At 41.6% G+C, this 19,083-nt stretch overlaps 1 protein-coding gene across 5 annotated transcripts in view; it reads left to right on the top strand.

Moving 5' to 3' along the window:
- LOC105479451 (mitochondrial tRNA translation optimization 1) overlaps positions 1-9,753 on the top strand; it is a 34,830-nt gene extending 25,077 nt beyond the window's left edge. For 3 of the 5 annotated variants that reach the window (XM_071096850.1, XM_011737407.3, XM_071096849.1), the window contains 3 exons: positions 3,818-3,936; positions 6,334-6,494; positions 9,229-9,753. In XM_071096850.1, coding sequence (XP_070952951.1) covers positions 3,818-3,936; positions 6,334-6,494; positions 9,229-9,390 — 442 coding nt within the window. In that variant the 3' untranslated portion in view covers positions 9,391-9,753. Of the gene's footprint in view, positions 1-3,817; positions 3,937-6,333; positions 6,495-9,228 lie in introns of those variants that run through there. The other 2 variants (XR_011623616.1, XR_011623617.1) reach the window with 1 other exon arrangement.
- Positions 9,754-19,083: the final 9,330 nt, after the last annotated feature.

Below are 19,083 nucleotides of genomic sequence, written 5' to 3'. Positions count from 1 at the left end.
TGCCTCACCAAATTTTTTTATAGTTGAATTGTAGTTCTTTATGTATTCTGGATATTAGCCCCATTTCAGATATATGATTTGCAAGTATTTTCTCTCATTCTGTGGATTGTGTTTTCACTCTGTTGTTTTTGTCCTTTGATGTACATTTTTAAAAAATTTAATGTAGGCTGGGCACGGAAGCTTGTGCCTGTAATTCCAGCACTTGGGAGGCTGAGGCAAGCAGATCACCAGCGGTCAGGAGTTTGAGACCAGCCTGGCCAGTGTGGCGAAACCCCATCTCTACTAAAAATACAAAAAACAAACACAAAAAAACAAAACAAATTAGCCACACATGGTGGCACATGTCTGTAGTCCCAGCTGCTGAGGGGGCTGAAGCACAAGAATCGCTTGAACCTGGGAGATGGAGGTTGCATTGAGCAGAGATCATGCCACTGCACTCCAGCCTGGGTGACAGAGCAAGACTCCCTCTAAAACAAAACAAAACAAAACAAAACAAAAAAACACGAAATTGGATGTAGTTCCATTTGTCTACTTTTGCTTTTGGTGTCAACCAAGAAATCACTGGCAAAGCTAATGTCATGAAGCTTTTCCTGTATGTTTTCTTCTAGAAGTTTTATAGCTTAAGGCCTTTCCTTAGGTCTTTAATTCATATGGTATTGATTTTTGTATATGACATAAGGTGAGGGTCCAACTTCATTCTTTTGCTATTTGGATATCCAGCTTTCTCAACATTATTTGTTGAAGAGACTGTTCTTCCCCCATTGGGTGGTCTTGGTATGCTTGTCAAAATCATTCGATTATATAGTGAGGGTTTATTTCTGGGTTTTCTTTCTTTCTTTTTTTTTTTTTAATTATTTTAAGTTCTAGGGTACATGTGCACAACATGCAGGTTTGTTACATATGTATACTTGTGCCGTGTTGGTGTGCTGCACCCGTTAACTCGTCATTTACATTAGGTATATCTCCTAATGCTATCCCTCTCCACTCCCCCCACTCCACAACAGGCCCGGGTGTGTGATGCTCCCCACCCTGTGTCCAAGTGTTCTCATTGTTCACTTCCTACCTATGAGTGAGAACATGCAGTGTTTAGTTTTCTGTCCTTGCGATAGTTTGCTCAGAATGATGGTTTCCAGCTCCATCCATGTCCCTACAAAGGGAGTTTATGAACTCATCTTTTTTTATGGCTGCATAGTATTCCATGGTATATATGTGCCACATTTTCTTAATCCAGTCTATCATTGATGGACATTTGGGTTGGTTCCAAGTCTTTGCTATTGTGAATAGTGCTGCAATAAACATATGTATCCATGTGTCTTTATAGCAGCATGATTTATAATCCTTTGGGTATATACCCAGTAATGGGATAGCTGGGTCAAATGCTATTTCTAGTTCTAGATTCTTGAGGAATCACTACACTGTTTTCCACAATGGTTGAACTAGTTTACAGTCCCACCAACAGTGTGAAAGTGTTCCTATTTCTCCACATCCTCTCCAGCACCTGTTGTTTCCTGACTTTTTAATAATCGCCATTCTAACTGGTGTGAGATGGTATCTCATTGTGGTTTTGATTTGCATTTCTCTGATGGCCGGTGATGATGAGCATTTTTTCTTGTGTCTGTTGGCTGCATAAATGTCTTCTTTTGAGAAATGTCTGTTCATAACCTTTGCCCACTTCTTGATGGGATTGTTTGATTTTTTTCTTGTAAATTTGTTTAAGTTCTTTGTAGATTCTAGATATTAGCCCTTTTTCAGATGGGTAGATTGTAAAAATTTTCTCTCATTCTGTAGGTTGCCTGTTCACTCTGATGGTAGTTTCTTTTGCTGTGCAGAAGCTCTAGTTTAATTAGATCCCATTTGTCAATTTTAGCTTTTGTTGCCATTGCTTTTGGTATTTTAGTCATGAAGTCCTTGCCCATGCCTATGTCCTGAATGGTATTGCCTAGGTTTTCTTCTAGGGTTTTTATGGTTTTAGGTCTAACTTTTAAGTCTTTAATCCATCTTGAATTAATTTGTGTATAAGGTGTAAGGAAGGGATCCAGTTTCAGCTTTCCACATATGGCTAGCCAATTTTCTATTTCTGGGTTTTCTATTCCACTGGTCTATATATCTGTCTTTTTGCCAGTACCATGCTGTTTTAATTATGGTAGCTTTGTAATATGTTTGAAATCAGGAAGTGTAAGGCCTCTAACCATGTTCTTTTTTCAAAATTGTTTTGATTATTTGGGGTCCCTTGTGATTCCATATAAATTTTAGGATGAAATTTTCTATTTCTAAAAAAAAAAAAAAAAAAAAAAAAAAAATGCCATGGCAATAACCTTTTAAATAAATTACAACAAAATAAAGGCATGTGTAAGTGAAGTAAGTAATAATTAACAGAGCAATAAGTGACCTAGCTAGGTCCATTTTAGGAGAGGGTCTGGGTCAAGTTGGGGTTGGGGGCTTTGTAATATCAAGAGGGGAGACCTGAGATCAGTATAAAAGGGATTAAAGTCGTCATAGGAGCACCAGCACTTCTGAAGACTAAACATAGCTGAAGTTTTGCTCACTGGTTTGATCTCAACAAGTGCCAATGAATTAAGTTATTGGAAATCTCACTGGATCTATGTACATTAATACTTAGGCATGTTCTTTTGTTGGCCTAGGTAAGTTGCCTGGGAATTTTAGTAATTATCCCCACTATCTGCATACATTGCTCTCCTCTCCCAAGGAAAGGTAAGGCATTGGCCATGGAGGCTTTAGCCCATCCAGAGTGGGTAGTAGAAGTAGAACTGAGAAGTGACTATCAAAAATTTCCATGTGGTAAAAGTTGACATGTAGATTATACCAAATTAGGAGAAAAAAAATATATATCAGACAGAATATTTATGAACCAGCCAAGCACAGTAGCCCACTCATGTAATCCTGGCACTTTGGGAGGCCGAGGTAGGCAGATTGCCTGGGTAACATGACAAAACCCTGTCTCTACAAAAAAAAAAAAAAAAAAGAAAGAAAAGAAAAAGACTTATGAACCCCTATATCATTTTTATCAGTTTATTTTGCAGAGACTTGAAACATGCTCATAATGGCCTCTTGTTCTTCCTTAGGGAGTTCTGTAAAAGAAAGCAGGAGATCCCTGTCATGGTTCCTAGCATGCAAAAGGATGACTAATTCACAGGACTGTAGGACTTAACATGGCTTAGATGTAAAGTACATTCCAATGCTTAGGGAATTCAGTGAAACCCTTGTTATGAGATGATATTCTATATGAAAGGAAAGACAAATGGATTACAGCCATGCCACCCTTACCAGCAACTTAATTCTCCTGATAAGGAGTTGGGGAGAATCAAATGATACGTCTTATTGAGGTCCTACTGTTTAGCAAATGTTGCTGCATTTGCTCACTATACTTAGAAATAATCTTCTGGGGCCACGTGCAGTGGCTCATACCTGTAATCCCAGCACTTTGGGAGGCTGAGGCAGGTGGATCACGAGGTCAGGAGTTCGAGACCAGCCTGGCCAACATGGTGAAACCCCGCCTCTACTAAAAATACAAAAAATTAGCCAGGCATGGTGACGCATGCCTGTAGTCCCAGCTACTAGGGAGGCTGAGGCAGGAGAATTGCTTGAACCCAGCAGGTGGAGATTGCAGTGAGCCAAGATTGTACCACTGCACTCCAGTCTGGGCGAGAGAGCAAGATTCCATCTCAAAAAGAAAAAAAAAGAGAAATAATCTTTTGGTATTTATTCTGAGATTTGGTATTATTTCAAAGAATCTTTTTCTTGATCTGCCTTATATGACATGGATCCTTATGTTAATGAAACTTTCGTATATTTGCAGAGCTCTCGATGTTCTGAAGTATGAGGAAGTTGACATGGATTCATTAGCCAAGGCTGTTCCAGAGCCCTTGAAGAAGTATACTAAATGTAGAGAGCTGGCTGAAAGACTGAAAATAGAAGGTAGAAAATAATTTTTGACTTAACATACCTTTATCATTTGTGCAAATTAAGAATAGACAACAGATCCATTATTACTGTTGAACCAGCATAATGTTAACTTCTGTGCTCTTCAAAAGTGTGGTCCTGAGCTAACAGCATTGCAATACCTGCAAGCTTGTTAGAAATACAGAATCTTGGCTGGGCATGGTGGCTCACATCTGTAATCCCAGCACTTTGGGAGGCCGAGGCGAGCGGATCACAACATCAGATCGAGAGGATCCTGGCTAACACGGTGAAACCCTGTCTCTACTAAAAATAGAAAAATTAGCCGGCGTGATGGCAGGTGCCTATAGTGCCAGCTACTCAGAAGGCTGAGTCAGGAGAATGACGTGAACCCAGGAGGCGGAGCTTGCAGTGAGCCAAGATTGTGCCACTGCACTCCAGTGACAGAGCCAGACTCCGTCTCCAAAAAAAAAAAAAAAGGAAATACAGACTCTCAGGCTTCACCTCAGACCCACTGAGAATCTATATTTAAACATGCTTTTCAGGTGATCTATGTGCACCTTTCAAATAAGTGGTACTGTAGAGTCCTCCTAAAAATAAATGTATATATGTGTGTGTGTGTGTGTGTATTTTTTTTTTTTTTTTTGAGATGGAGTTTCCTTCTTGTTGCCTAGGCTGGAGTGCAGTGGCATGATCTTGGCTCATTGCAACCTCAAGCGATTCTCCTTTCTCAGCCTCCTTAGTAGCTGGGATTACAGGCATGCACCACCACGCCTAATTTTTTGTATTTTTAGTGGTCACGGGGTTTCACCATGTTGGCCAGGCTGGTCTGGAACTCCTGGCCTCAGGTGATCCGTCCGCCTCAGCCTCCCAAAGTGCAGGGATTATGGGCGTGAGCCACTGTGCTTGGCCAAAAATAAATATTTTTTATAGGAGGGCTCCATAGTACCACTTATTTGAAATGTGCATATATATGAATATGTATATATATGTATGTGTGTGTGTTTTTTTTTTTTTTTTTTTTTTTTTGAGACGGAGTTTCACTCTTGTTGCCCAGGCTGGAGTGCAATAGTGCAATCTTGGCTCACTGCAACCTGCACCTCCCAGGCTCAAGCAATTCTCCTGCCTCAGCCTCCCAAGTAGCTAAGATTACAGGCACCTGCCACCAGGGCCCCACCACCGGGCCCAGCAAATTTTTGTATTTTTAGTAGAGACAGGGTTTCATCACATTGGCCAGGCTGGTCTCAAACTCCTGACCTCAGGTGATCCGCCTGCCTCGGCCTCCCAAAGTGCTGGGATTACAGGTGTGAGCCACTGTACCCAGCGTATATATTTATATATATATATTTTAACTCTGAACTTCCTTTTTATACTCTCCCCACCTAATGTTTTAATAATGAGAAAAATAATACTATCTTTGGCTTTGACAGTATACTGAAATACTTTACCATTGACAAAGACTTACTTTGTATCAATACTCTTTGTCAGTTTATAGACCATCAAAGCCACAGGTGTCTTTGGTAGTTGCTCCGCATTTTTTAAAGTTTTCCATAATGAAAATTTTTTATTATGAAAATACTGAAACTGAGCATAGTGGCTCACACCTGTAATCCCAGCACTTTGGGAGGCTGAGGTGGGCAGATCATCTGAGGTCAGGAGTTCGAGACTAACCTGGCCAACATGGTGAAACCCCATCTCTACTAAAAATACAAAAAAATTAGCCGGGCATGGTGGCGGGCACCTATAATTCCAGCTACTTGGGAGGCTGAGGCAGGAGAATTGCTTGCACCCAGGAGGCGGAGGTTGCAGTGAGCCTTTTCTTTTTTTTTTTTCTTCTTTTTTTTTCTGAGACGGAGTCTCGCTCCCTTGCCCAGGCTGGAGTGCAATAGCGCTATATCGGCTCACTGCACTCTCCACCTCCTGGGTTCAAGCGATTCTCCTGTCTTAGCCTCCCGAGTAGCTGGGATTACATGTGGATGCCACCACGCCCAGCTAATTTTTTTGTATTTTTAGTAGAGATGGCGTTTCACCATGTTCCCCATGCTGGTCTCGATCTCCTGAGCTCAGACAGTCCGCCCGCCTCAGCCTCCAAAAGTGTTAGTATTACAGGTGTAAGCCACCATGCCTGGCCACAAATTCTTTTTTTTTACTTTTAGTTTTCCAGATATTTGAAAAGGACATGCACTAAACTACTGGACAGAATGTTGTAGTTAATATGCAAGACACTCCATTTATCTTGGCTTCAGTTTCCTCCTATGTAAAAGGGAACACCTACCCAACCCATCTCATGAAGTGAATGTTGAATGAGATGATGTACACAAAAGCTTTTTATAAATTGTAAGAGGCTACATAAATGTAAGTTGTTAGTATAATATAATCTGGGTATTATAACATGATTCTGATTTTGTTCACCAGCCACTTATGAATCAGTGTTGTTCCATCAGCTACAAGAAATAAAGGGAGTTCAGCAAGATGAAGCTCTCCAACTGCCAAAAGACATAGATTATTTGACTATCAGGGATGTGTCTTTGTCCCATGAAGTTCGAGAGAAACTACATTTTAGTCGTCCGCAGACGGTAAGAAAAATAGGCAGGGGAATAGAAACAAGTTATAGATAAAGATGCAGTGCTTTTTTAATTTTTTTAAACCTGGGGTTACAATGGCTATATAACGTTTTATTTAATAATAAGAAACTTCTAGCCTGGGCAACACAGCAAGACCCCATCTGTACAAAAATACAAAAATTAGCTGGGCATGGTGGCATGCACCTGCAGTGCCAGCTACTCAGGAGGCTGAGGTGGAGGATACCTGAGCCCAAGACACTGAGGCTGCAGTGAGCCATGATCACACCACTGCACTCCAGCCTGGGCAACAGAGCAAGACCCTGTCTCAAAAAAAAAAAAAAAAGAAACTTGACCTCAAATTTTTTTCTTATGTTTCTAAGAACATAAGAAACATTTCTTATGTTTCTAAGACAGATGTTGGTATGTCTGTATGAGAGATGATAAAGCTTAACTTTAATTAAATAACTGGAAGTCAAGAATTGGTTTGATTGGAACTATTCTCTAGTCCCAACCACGTGATAAAGCATCAGTGCAAACTATGCTAGATAGTACACATGTATGGCTTAAAGGAAACCATACTAGGTTAAAATATAACTCATATTAGTGGTTTTCAAGTCACTACTTGGAGTCTTCCCTAGAAGTTCCATAGTGTTGCCTTGGGAACTAATGGGAGAAAGAGGGGAGCCAAAGAGTGCCCCCACCACATGCTTCAGACTGATTGTGAAAGGGTGTATGCATGTTCCTTTGTGTAAACAGATAAACCTTTAATTTACTATATAGTAATTAGTATTGGGCTTCTAATAAATGTTTAAAGACTGATAAACTTTACTTACTGATTCTGAGATACACTTTTCTGCACATTTTAACATCCCTAAAATTGCATCTTTTTTTTTTTGAAATGGAGTCTCACTCTGTCACCAAGCTGGAGTGCAGTAGAACAATCTCGGCTCACTGCAACCTCTGCCTCCTGGGTTCAAGTGATTCCCCTACCTCAGCCTCCCAAGTAGCTGGGACTACAGGCGTGCGCCACCACACTTGGCAAATTTTTTATTTTTATTATTTTTAGCAGAGACAGGGTTTCACCATGTTGGCTGGGATGGACTCGATCTCCCGACCTCATGATCCGTCTGCCTTGGCCTCTCAAAGTCCTGGAATTACAGGTGTGAACCACAGCGCCTGGCCAACTGCATCTTTAATATCTCAAAAGTTGATGGTGTGTCACAGTGTAATGGGCATTTTTTTTTTTTTTAGTAGTGGTTCATAAAATAAAGGGGCATATTACAAAAGTACAGACTGCAGAAAAATTTGAAAAAAACTATTTTTACAGGGAGGAGTGATTTCATTAATATAACATGGTATTCTTAGCAACAGTCATCATGGAAACCAGGAAAATAAGCCTTAAATTTTATAACGCTGTCCTTTCCTATTGATTTCAGTTCATGTTTGTATGGATAATCATAGGCTACACTGCCACACTGCCCAACATGATAGCCACTCACCAATTGTGGTTCTTTACATTAATTAAAATTAAATAGGCCAGGTGCAGTGGCACGCACCTATAGTCCCAGCTACTTGGGAGGCTGAGGTGGGAGGATCACTTGAGCCCAGGAGGTATAGGCTGCAGCAAGTCATGATTGTACCACTACACCCCAGCCTGGGTGACAGAGTGAGACCCTGTCTCAAAAAAAAAAAAAAAAGAAAAAAGAAAAGAAAAAGAAAAAATTAAATAAAATGTAAAATTTAGCTCTTCAGTCTTACTAGCCACATTTCGAGTGCCCAGTAGCCACATATGACTAGTGGCAACCATACTGGACACCACATTATTGCAGTGCACATGTTATAGAAGATTTCCATCATCACAGAAAGTTCACCTGAACAGCACTGGTCACAGGAGTTCAGAACCCCTTACCCACAATTCCGTAATACAAAAGGCTCTGGCAGAAGTTTGCACAAGCTCATTTGGTAGCAAAACTGAGTTCAGTTCACATGAGGCTATATGGTCTTTATACTGTTTAGAGTGAATATTCATACCTTTCACTGTAAAAATACACTGCAGAAGTATTAATAGGATTTAAAATATGGGGTGCTTGCCCCACACACTATTGAGGCTGTTACGTTATATACAGCCTCAAGGATTATATATATCTTATTGCAAAAACATAGGCCTCAAGGATTTCATTTCATTTTATTTTTTTGAGAGAGGGGCTTACTCTGTCACCCAGGCTGGAGTGCAGTGGCATAATCACAGCTCATGCATTCTCAACCTCCCAGGCTCAAGCTATCCTCCCACCTTTGTTTTCTGAGTGGCTGGTACTACAAGTGTGTACCACTATGCTAACCTAATTTTTTTTTATTTTCTGTAGAGACAGAGTCCCACTATTTTGCCCAGACTGGCCTCAAGAATTTCAAATAAGGGACTGTGGACCTATATTTGAAGAAAGGAACTTGATTACAGTTTTTCTTAGTTTAATGGGAAGAAAAAGCAGATACTCTAACATCTATTAGTTATGTAATCTTACACAAGCTATTTTAACATTTCTGTGCCTCAGTTTCCCATTTGTAAAATGAAGACATAAATAATATTTCTTTTATCTACTTTATGAGGTAATACATTGATAATACATCAAAATAATAATTAAGAAAATATTGTATAAACTATACTATACAGATTGTTATTTGGAGGAAAATGGATTTGATCTGATATAGCATAGCTCACTTATGTTTCTGTTGTGGTATTGATTCTTAGATCGGGGCTGCTAGTCGTATACCTGGAGTAACACCTGCTGCCATCATCAATCTGCTGAGATTTGTGAAGACCACTCAACAAAGACAGGCAACTATGAACGAATCACCCAAGACTGATCAATGCTTACGTAATGCAGATAGACTTCAAGAGAGACAGTTATAGCTTTCAATTCGTAAAAGATTTTTAAAGAGCATGTAAATAATTTGATCAATATACAAGAGTATAGATAAAAGAATTATTTAGCACATGTTAAAATGGCTTTATTAGGTTACTGTGGGTTTGCCATTAATTTACGAATGGGATAGAAATTATAATTGTGCTTTTTTGTGTATATGATAAAACTAGTTGTAAACAATTTGTATTCTTTCTTTAAGGAGCTCTAATACAATAACTTTGTGCAGTGTTCATCAAAGAGAGAAATAGTGAACCTAAAACTAAACCTGGAAAAAAACTCAACATGCAGATTTGCCTACTCATAGGGACTTTGCCTGTTAAGTCTACCAAATTAAAAGTCTTATCATTCAACTTGTTTTGAGAGTTAGTAATCTTTTGCTTGTTTATACTAGGCTAGGAAGCAATATCAAAGCCCTTAAATTCTCAAGACTAAAGACTTGAGATTATATAAAATTATCCAGAATCATTCAGCTAATACTATTGAAATATAGAATGTAGGGTGAAAGTTGACAGAAATCTGTACTTCTTCAGGAAATCCTCACTGGTAATTGTTTTGAACATTAATGAAAGCCCTATAAAATAGAAAGATTGGAAATCACCATTGTTTCCTATTATCCGCAATGTGGATACTTATTTGGTGACCTAGTTATGGGAGAATTAAGTAACGTTAGTGATTTTATATCATACCATCAAAATATTTTCTTAAGAAACTGTCATGGCCATCATTTCTTAACAGTGAAGACAGATCCATAGTAACTGGTGAGTGGCGTTTCCCTGTTTTTAAGTCAGAATGACAGAAAAAAACAGAATAGTGCTAGTACCCCTCTTCCTCTCTAGTACTTCAGTGGTATGCCGACACAGGGATTAGAGTGGGATAATCAGCTGGGTCTTTTGACTCAGATACCTCAGATACCTCAACCATTCTGAATAGACTAAGGGATAAATACAGCCAAATGGGCCAGACAGCCCTGCTTGTCTCTGGAATTCCAACTCGGATCTCTGGTGTCAGCCTAGGGAGAAGCTCCCATGTCAGCTTCAGGCCAAAGCAGGTACTCAGAAGAGTTCTGAGGGCCCCAAAGTCACTTTGGCTACAGATATGTATGTTAAGCCTGATTATGGGTTTGAGGCAACCAAGTATCTTGTTACTATAATTGCATATGGCCACTTGGATGTAGCTTAGTTTTCATGGGTTTATTTTATCTAATTTTAGTCTTTCCAGAAAGCAATAAGATCAGTAACAAGTAAAAAGTATTTGTAATGCTGGATAATTTAGCAATGATGAATTCTTTTTAATACTTGATTTAGTAATTTCAAAAGGTGGAAACTTTTAGTCATAGCTACTCCTGGGCAAAATTCTTATTACAGAGACAATATTAATTACAATACCACATTGTATATATATTTTGAAAAGAGGCTGTGTGCAGCAGCTCACGCCTGTAATCCCAGCACTTTGGGAGGCTGAGGGGGGTGGATCACCTGAAGTCAGGAGTTCAAGACCAGCCTGGCCAACATGGCAAAACCCCATCTCTACTAAAAATACAAAAATGAGCTGGGCGTGGTGGCGCAAGCCTGTAGTCCCAGCTACTCAGGAGGCTGAGGCAGGAGAATTGCTTGAACCTGGGAGGCAGAGGTTGCAGTGAGCTGAGATTGTGCCACTGCACTCTAGCCTGGGTGACAGAGTGAGACTCCATCTCAAAAAAAAAAGGAAAAGAAAAGAAGATATTTTGTGTTTTTGTGCTACCTATTTAGCAAAATAATGAAATTCATTGTTTCTAAACTTTTTTTTCTGATTAAATACAAGAGTAAAAGCAACGAAGGGAGCGCCTTTTGAATAGAATATAACAAAAATTTATCTTAAGGAAACGGGAAGTAGCTGGGCGCGGTGGCTCATGCCTTTAATCCCAGCACCTTGGGAGGCTGAGGCAGGCAGATCATGAGGTCAGGAGATCGAGATCATCCTGCCCAACATGGTGAAACCCCATCTCTACTAAAAGTACAAAAATTAGCTGGGTGTGTTGGCATGCGCCTGTAGTCCCAGCTACTTGGGAGGCTGAGGCAAAAGAATCACTTGAACTCAGGAGGCAGAGGCTGCAGTGAGCCAAGTGGCTCTGCACTGGAGTGCAGTGAGCCAGAGTGCCAGTGCACTCCAGCCTGTGACAGAGTAAGACTCTGTCTCAAAAATAAATAAATAAACAGGAAGTTCAAATGCTTTGGGAGGTTCTTGACAGCTACAATTTGGGGCTAGTGACACTACACATATAAAGAAACTTTAAAGTTTCTTTGTGATGAAGGTTTGTAATGCTATTCCATTACAATAGTAACTCTCACTGAAAAATGTTTCATGGAAAATATGTATTTTAGATTCTATGATTTGCTTTAGGATGTGAACTTCTTTTTTTTTTTTTTTTTTTTTGAGACGGAGTTGCTCTGTCGCCCAGGCTGGAGTGCAGTGGCCGGATCTCAGCTCATTGCAAGCTCCACCTCCCGGGTTTATGCCATTCTCCAGCCTCAGCCTCCTGAGTAGCTGGGACTACAGGTGCCCGCCACCTCGCCCGGCTAGTTTTTTGTACTTTTTTAGTAGAGACGGGGTTTCACCCTGTTAGCCAGGATGGTCTCGATCTCCTGACCTCGTGATCCGCCCGTCTCGGCCTCCCAAAGTGCTGGGATTACAGGCTTGAGCCACCATGCCTGGCCTGAACTTCTTCATTTTATTTTTTAGAGACAGGGTCTCACTCTGTTGCCCAGGCTGTAGTGCAGTGGTACAATCATAGCTCACTGCAGCCTTGATCTGCTGGGCTCAATTGATCCTTATGCCTCAGCCTCCCAAGTAGGTGGGACTACAGGCACATGCCACCATGCCTGGCTAAGTTTTAAAAAAAATTTTTGTAGGAGTGAAGTCTCACTATGTTGCCCAGGGTGATCTTGAACTTCTGGCCTCAAGTGATCCTCTTGCCTTGGCCTCCCAAAGTGCTTGGATTACAGGCATGAGCCACCACACCTGGCCTGAAACCTCTTTAAATCCATAATGTTTGTATGTTAAACAAAATTACATCACTTAATATGTCAAAACAGCCTACCCTCTCGTGCTGCTAGCCAGAAGTGCTACAGAATATGATGCCCTAGGAAGAAATCAGCTAAAAATGTAACCTTACTCAATATAGTTACTTCATAGAAATCCCATCACTGACAATAATCAGCTGCCAACGAAAGCTCGCCGTACTTGTGACTTCCTCTATTCACCACAGACCAGACTGCCTAGCAGTTAAAAGAGCCAGGTATTTTTTCAATTCAACAGGAACACCAAAAAATAAGAAATGGCTAAGAAACACTAAGCATTTGTAAAATTACTGGGGGAGGAAGGATGAAGGATGAAGATATGAACCTATGCTAAATTAAATCATTATGGCCTTGAAAATGAAGTTCCTTTATAGCCAAGAGCTTAAATTTTATTACTGATGGTTTTAAAAGTATTTTGTCATTTTTTTAGTTTCAACCTAGATTGGAATAGCCATGGCTTTTCCACTTCAGAAATTTCAACTCCTAGAAGAATGCCCTGTCCAGAAGAAGTGGTCAGGAGTATCAGGAAAGCCAACAGAGACTAGGCGTTTATTCTGATCTGGAAGAGCCACTTAACACTGGAATGCACACAGTGAAAATTAACTGTTCCTCTTACACTCCCTCTCCACAATACTTCTATTATTTTACTTATATCATTCTACCTTAATGTTTTTATTTTATGTTTTTATTTAAAGACAAGATCTCACTCTGCCACCCCAGCTGGAATGCATGATTACAGCTCACTGCAGCCTCAAGCTCCCTGGCTCAAGCTATTCTCCCACCTCAGCCCTCCAAGTAGCTGGGACTACAGGTGTGCACCACCATGCATGGCTAATTTTTAAGTTTTTGTAGACATGGGGTCTTACTATGTTGCCCAGGCGGTCTCAAAGTCCTGGGCTCAAGTAATCCTCCCTCTTCAGCCTCCTGTGTAGGTGAGATTATAGGCATGAGCCACCATGTGCCTGGCCCTACCTTAATGTTAATATCTGTCTACCTTAACAAGATATAAGCCTTATAAATGTAAGCAACATCACAGTTGTAGATGCTCATGCTTTTTAAATAGATTAATGAATACTACTAAAGGCAAGAAATGGTATTACTAATACTCAAATGAATAATTAAATGAGATTAAAATATTTGTGACAGGCCAGGCACGGTGGCTCACGCCTGTAATCCCAGCACTTTGGGAGGCCAGGCAGATCACTTCAGCTCAGAAGTTCAAGACCAGCCTAGGCAACATGGTGAAACCCCATCTTTACCAAAAATACAAAAATTAGCCAAGCATGGTGGCACGTACCTGTTTTTCCAGCAACTTCGGGGCTGAGGCAGGAGAATCACTTGAGCCGGGGAGTTTGAGGCTGCAGTGAGTTGATAGCATGCCACTGCACTCCAGCCTGGGCAACAGAGTGAGACCCTGCCTAAAAAAAAGCCCGGATACAGTTGTTCACATGTGTAATTCCAGCATTTTGGGATTACAGATCTGTCAGCACGGTCAGATCACTTGAGGATAGGAGTTTGAGACCAGCCTGACCAACATGTTGAAACCCCATCTCTATTAAAATATAGAAGTTAGCTGGGCATGGTGGCGTGCGCCTGTAATCCCAGTTACTCAGGCGAGTGAGGCACGAGAATCACTTGAACCTGGGAGATGGAAGTGAGCTGAGATCAAGTCACTGCACTCCAGCCTGGGTGACAGAGCAAGACTCTGTCTCAAAAAAAAAAAAAAAGAAAAAAATTTGTACACTCATGTTCAAAGTAGCATTAATTCACAAGAGCCAAAAGCTGGAAGTAACCCAAGTATCCGCCAATGAATGAAAGGAGAAACAAAATATGGCATATACATAAAATGGAATATTATACAGCCTTAAAAGGGAAGGAAATTCATATACATGCTACAACATGGATAAACCTTGAAAAAGTTATGTTAAGTGAAATCAGCCAGTCACAAAAAGACAAATACTGTATGATTCCCTTTATAAGAGTTACCTGGAGCACTCGAATTCATAGAGACAGTAAAAATGGTTACCAGGGGATGGGGGAGGGAAAAACAGGAAATTATTCTTTAGTGGGTACAGAATTTCAGTTTTTTTGTTTTGTTTTTGTTTTTGTTTTTTTGAGATGGAGCCTCGCACCATCACCCCGGCTGGAGTGCAATGGTGTGATCTTGGTTCACTGCAACCTCCGCCTCCTGGGTTCAAATGATTCTTCTGCCTCAGTCTCTCGAGTATTTGGGATTACAGGTGCCCGCCACCACGCCCAGCTAATTTTTGTATTTTTAATAGAGACAGGGTTTCACATGTTGTCCAGGCTAGTCTCGAACTCCTGACCTTGTGATCTGCCCACTTCAGCCTCCCAAAGTGCTGGGATTACAGGTGTGAGCCACCACGCCTAACCCAGAATTTCAGTTTTGCAAGATGAAAAGAGTTCTGGAGATGGTTGATGGTGATGGTTGTACAACAATTTGAATATTTTAAATGCCAATGAACTGTTCATTTACAGATGGTTAAGATGGAATTTTTCTTTTTCTTTTTTTTTTTTCTTGCGACGGAGTCTCGCTCTGTCACCTAGGCTGGAGTGCAGTGGCGTTATCTCGGCTCACTGCAACCTCCGCCTTCCAGGTTAAAGCAATTCTCCTGCCTCAGCCTCCCGAGTAGCCGAGACTACAGGCGAGCACCACCACGCCCATCTAATTTTTTGTATTTTTAGTAGAGATGGGGTTTCACCATGTTAGCCAGATGGTCTTGATCTCTTGACCTCATGATCCACCCCGCTCAGCCTCCCAAAGTGCTGGGATTACAGGCGTGAGCCACCCCGCACGGCCAAGATGGAAATGTTTATGTTCTTTGTTTGATATGGTTTGGTTGTGTCCCTACCCAAATCTCAGCTTGAATTGTATCTCTCAGAATTCCCACGTGTTGTGGGAGGGACTCACAGGGAGGTAATTGAATCAGGGGGCCGGTCTTTACCATGCTTTCTTGTGATAGTGAATAAGTCTCACAAGATCTGATGCGTTTATCAGGGGCTTCCGATTTTGCTTCTTCCTTATTTTCTCTTGCTTCTCATGTAAGAAGTGCCTTTTGCCTCCTGCCAAGATTCTGAGGCTTCCCCAGCCAGGTGGAACTTTAAGTCCAATTAAACCTCTTTTTGTTCCCAGTTTCAGGTATGTCTTTATCAGCGCGTGAAAACGAACTAATACAGTGTTTTATCACTTTTTTTTTTTTTTTTTTTTTTTTTTTTGAGATGGAGTTTCACTCTTGTTGCCCAGGCTGGAGTGCAATGGTGCAATATCAGGTCACCGCAACCTCTGCCTCCTGGGTTCAAGCAATTCTCCTGCCTCAGTCTCCTGAGTAGCTGGGATTACAGGCATGCGCCACCACACCTGGATAATTTTGTATTTTTAGTAGAGATGGGGTTTCTCCATGTTGGTCAGGCTGGTCTCGAACTCCCTACTTCAGGTGATCCACACACCGCTGCCCCCAAAGTGCTGGGATTACAGGCGTGAGCCACCACACCCAGCCTTATCACTTTTTTTTTTTTTCCAGACAGGGTTTCACTCTGTCTCCCAAGATGAGTGCAGTGGTGCGATCATGGCTTACTGCAGTCTTGACCTCCAGGGTTCAAAGAATCTTCCCACCTCAGTCTCCCAAGTAGCTGGGACTATAGGTATGCACCGCCATGCCCAATTAATTTTTATTTTTGTAGAGACAGAGTCTTGCTATGTTGCCCAGGCTGGTCTCAAACTCCTGGACTGAAGCGATCCTGCCTCAGCCTCCCAAAGTGCTGGGATTATAGGCTTGAGTCACCACACCAGATACAATCTTTTAAAAAAGCCATTTGAAGCTAAGCATGGTGGTGTGCACCTGTGGTCCCAGCTACTTGGAAGGGTGAAGCAGGAGGATCAACTAAGTCTAGGAGTTCGAGGCCAGCCTGGGCAACATAGCAAAACTGAAAACAAACAAAGGTATATATGTGTGTGTGTGTATGTATGTATGTTACATATAATTATAAAATAATATATGCATAATAAAAAATTTAAAGGCAGATGATTAATTTGTGTATGTATATCTCGGTCCCCCAAATATATTTCATTTATTTGTTGATAATTTATCCTCTGCCTGTTTCTAAAAACATAGCTGAGACATTTTTTTTTTTTTTTTTTTTTTGAGATGGAGTCTCGCTCTGTCACCCAGGCTGGAGTGCAGTGGCCGGATCTCAGCTCACTGCAAGCTCTGCCTCCCGGGTTCACGCCATTCTCCTGCCTCAGCCTCCCGAGTAGCTGGGACTATAGGCGCCCGCCACCTCGCCCGGCTAGTTTTTTGTATTTTTTAGTAGAGACGGGGTTTCACCGTGTTAGCCAGGATGGTCTCGATCTCCTGACCTCGTGATCCGCCCGTCTCAGCCTCCCAAAGTGCTGGGATTACAGGCGTGAGCCACCGCGCCCGGCCTAGCTGAGACATTTTAAAATGAAATGGAATAGTTTAAAGATCAGCTGAGGAAAAGGCAGATTACACTTAAATGTCAAATTCCAACTTTGAGCTTCCTGGCACTAACGTTATTTCTGGCTCAAAGGGACCAGGAGAAAATTTTTTCATATCACTAAATGTATCACATGACCCTTTAAGGAAAACAATACCTTCATTAGAGATTTTATAAAGGCAAAATTAACTACTACCTAATAAATGTTTAGTGTGCCATACGTGAAGTGCTTTAAATGTGATATTGCATTTAACCACATGATAAAGCTGTTCCCATTCTAGGAAACAAGGGAAGGAAACAAGACTTGGAGATTATAAGTAGTTTGCTTATGACGAATACTGCTGGTTGTCTTCCCAATAATCATATCTGTCCTCTACCCTCTTCCTTGTCAAAAGAGTTTGGATTTTGTTCATTCTCTTACCCCTGTAGTCCCAGAAGCTAAATCTTCATTAGTTTAAACCAGTCTTGGTCATTGCAGTCCCCCAGCGTTTGCTCTAGGCCTGAGGCTGGGGTATTAACTGACCTAATGGATTGTAAAGGGCTCTTCTGGGTGGCTTCTTTGCCCTTAAAAAGGGAACTTCTTGGCTGGGCCTGGTGGCTCATGCCTGTAATCCCAGCACTTTGGGAGGCCGAGGTGGGCGGATCACAAGGTCAGGAGTTCAAGACCAGCTTGGCCAACATGGTGAAACCCCGTCTCTACCAAAAATACAAAAATTAGTAGTGTGTAGTGGCACGTGCCTGTAATCCCAGCTACTTTGGAGGCTGAGGCAGGAGAATCACTTGACCTGGGAGGTGGAGGTTGCAGTGAGCCGAGATCATGCCACTGCACTTCAGCCTGGGTGAGAGAGTGAGACTTCACGTCAAAAAAAAAGGGCCTTTTTTTTTTTTTGAGACGAAGTTTTGCTCTTGTTGCCCAGGCTGGAGTGCAATGGCGTGATCTCAGCTCACCGCAACCTCTGCTTCCCAGGTTCAGGCAATTCTCCTGCCTCAGCCTCCCGAGTAGCTGGGATTATAGGCATGCGCCACCATGCCTGGCTAATTTTGTATTTTTGGTAGAGACAGGGTTTCTCCATGTTGGTCAGGCTGGTCTCAAACTCCCGACCTCAGGTGATCCTCCCACCTTGGCCTCCCAAAGTGCTGAAATTACAGGAGTGAGCCACCGTGCCCGGCCTAAAAGGGCACTTCTTATCAAAGAAAAAAAAATTTTTTTAAAGGACCCTTTTTTTTTTTCTTTTTTGAGACGGAGTTCAAGACCAGCCTGAGCAACGTAGTGAGACCCCATCTCTACAAAAAAATTAAGAAATCAGCTGGGCTTGGTGGCTTGCACCTGTAGTCCCAGCTTCTCAGGAGACTGAGGTGGGAGGATGGCTTGAGCCTAGGAGGTTGAGGCTGCAGTGAATGACACCTGCAACAGTGTATGACTCTGTCTCCAAAAAAATAAGTGAATTTTATTGTATGTGACAGATATCAATAAAGCTGTTATTTAGAAAACACTAAGGGAATGTATGATTGACAAGCCCTGAGCACTGATTCTCAAACCCGGCTGGACATCAGAATTCCAACAGAGCTTGCTAAAAGTGTAGATGGTCAAGCTTTACCATAAACAATTCTGATTCAGTTGGGAAGGGCTTGACATTTATGTTTAACAAGCTCTATAAGCTATTCTGATGCCCAGCCAACTGTGAGAACCATTGGCTTGCCTCCATAAATATCCATTGTCACAGCTACTTTTGGCAGAAACTAGACTGCAATTAATGTAACAGTGTGTGCGGGCTCAGGAATCCAGAATACAAACAAATAATCTGTTTCGTTGAAGTACCAGAGCAGTTTGATTGTGCGGAAAGCTGAATTCACATTTTTTTTTTTTTTTTTTTTTTGAGATGGTGTCTTGCTTTATCACCCAGGCTGGAGTACAGTGGTGTGGTCTTAGCTCACTGCAACCTCCGTCTCCTGGGTTCAAGCATTTCTCCTGCGTCAGCCTCCTGAGTAGCTGGGATTACAGGCACATGGCTGTAATCCACAATGCCCAGCTAATTTTTGTATTTTTAGTAGAGACGGGGTTTCACAAAGTTGGCCAGGCTGGTCTCGAACTTCTGACCTCAGGTGATCCACCCACCTTGGCTTCCCAAAGTGAGTGGATCACCCCCG

The sequence above is a fragment of the Macaca nemestrina genome, chromosome 5, assembly GCF_043159975.1.
Source record: "Macaca nemestrina isolate mMacNem1 chromosome 5, mMacNem.hap1, whole genome shotgun sequence".
In the NCBI taxonomy this organism is placed as follows: Eukaryota; Metazoa; Chordata; class Mammalia; order Primates; family Cercopithecidae; genus Macaca; species Macaca nemestrina.
This window is presented reverse-complemented; position numbering and strand designations above follow the sequence as displayed.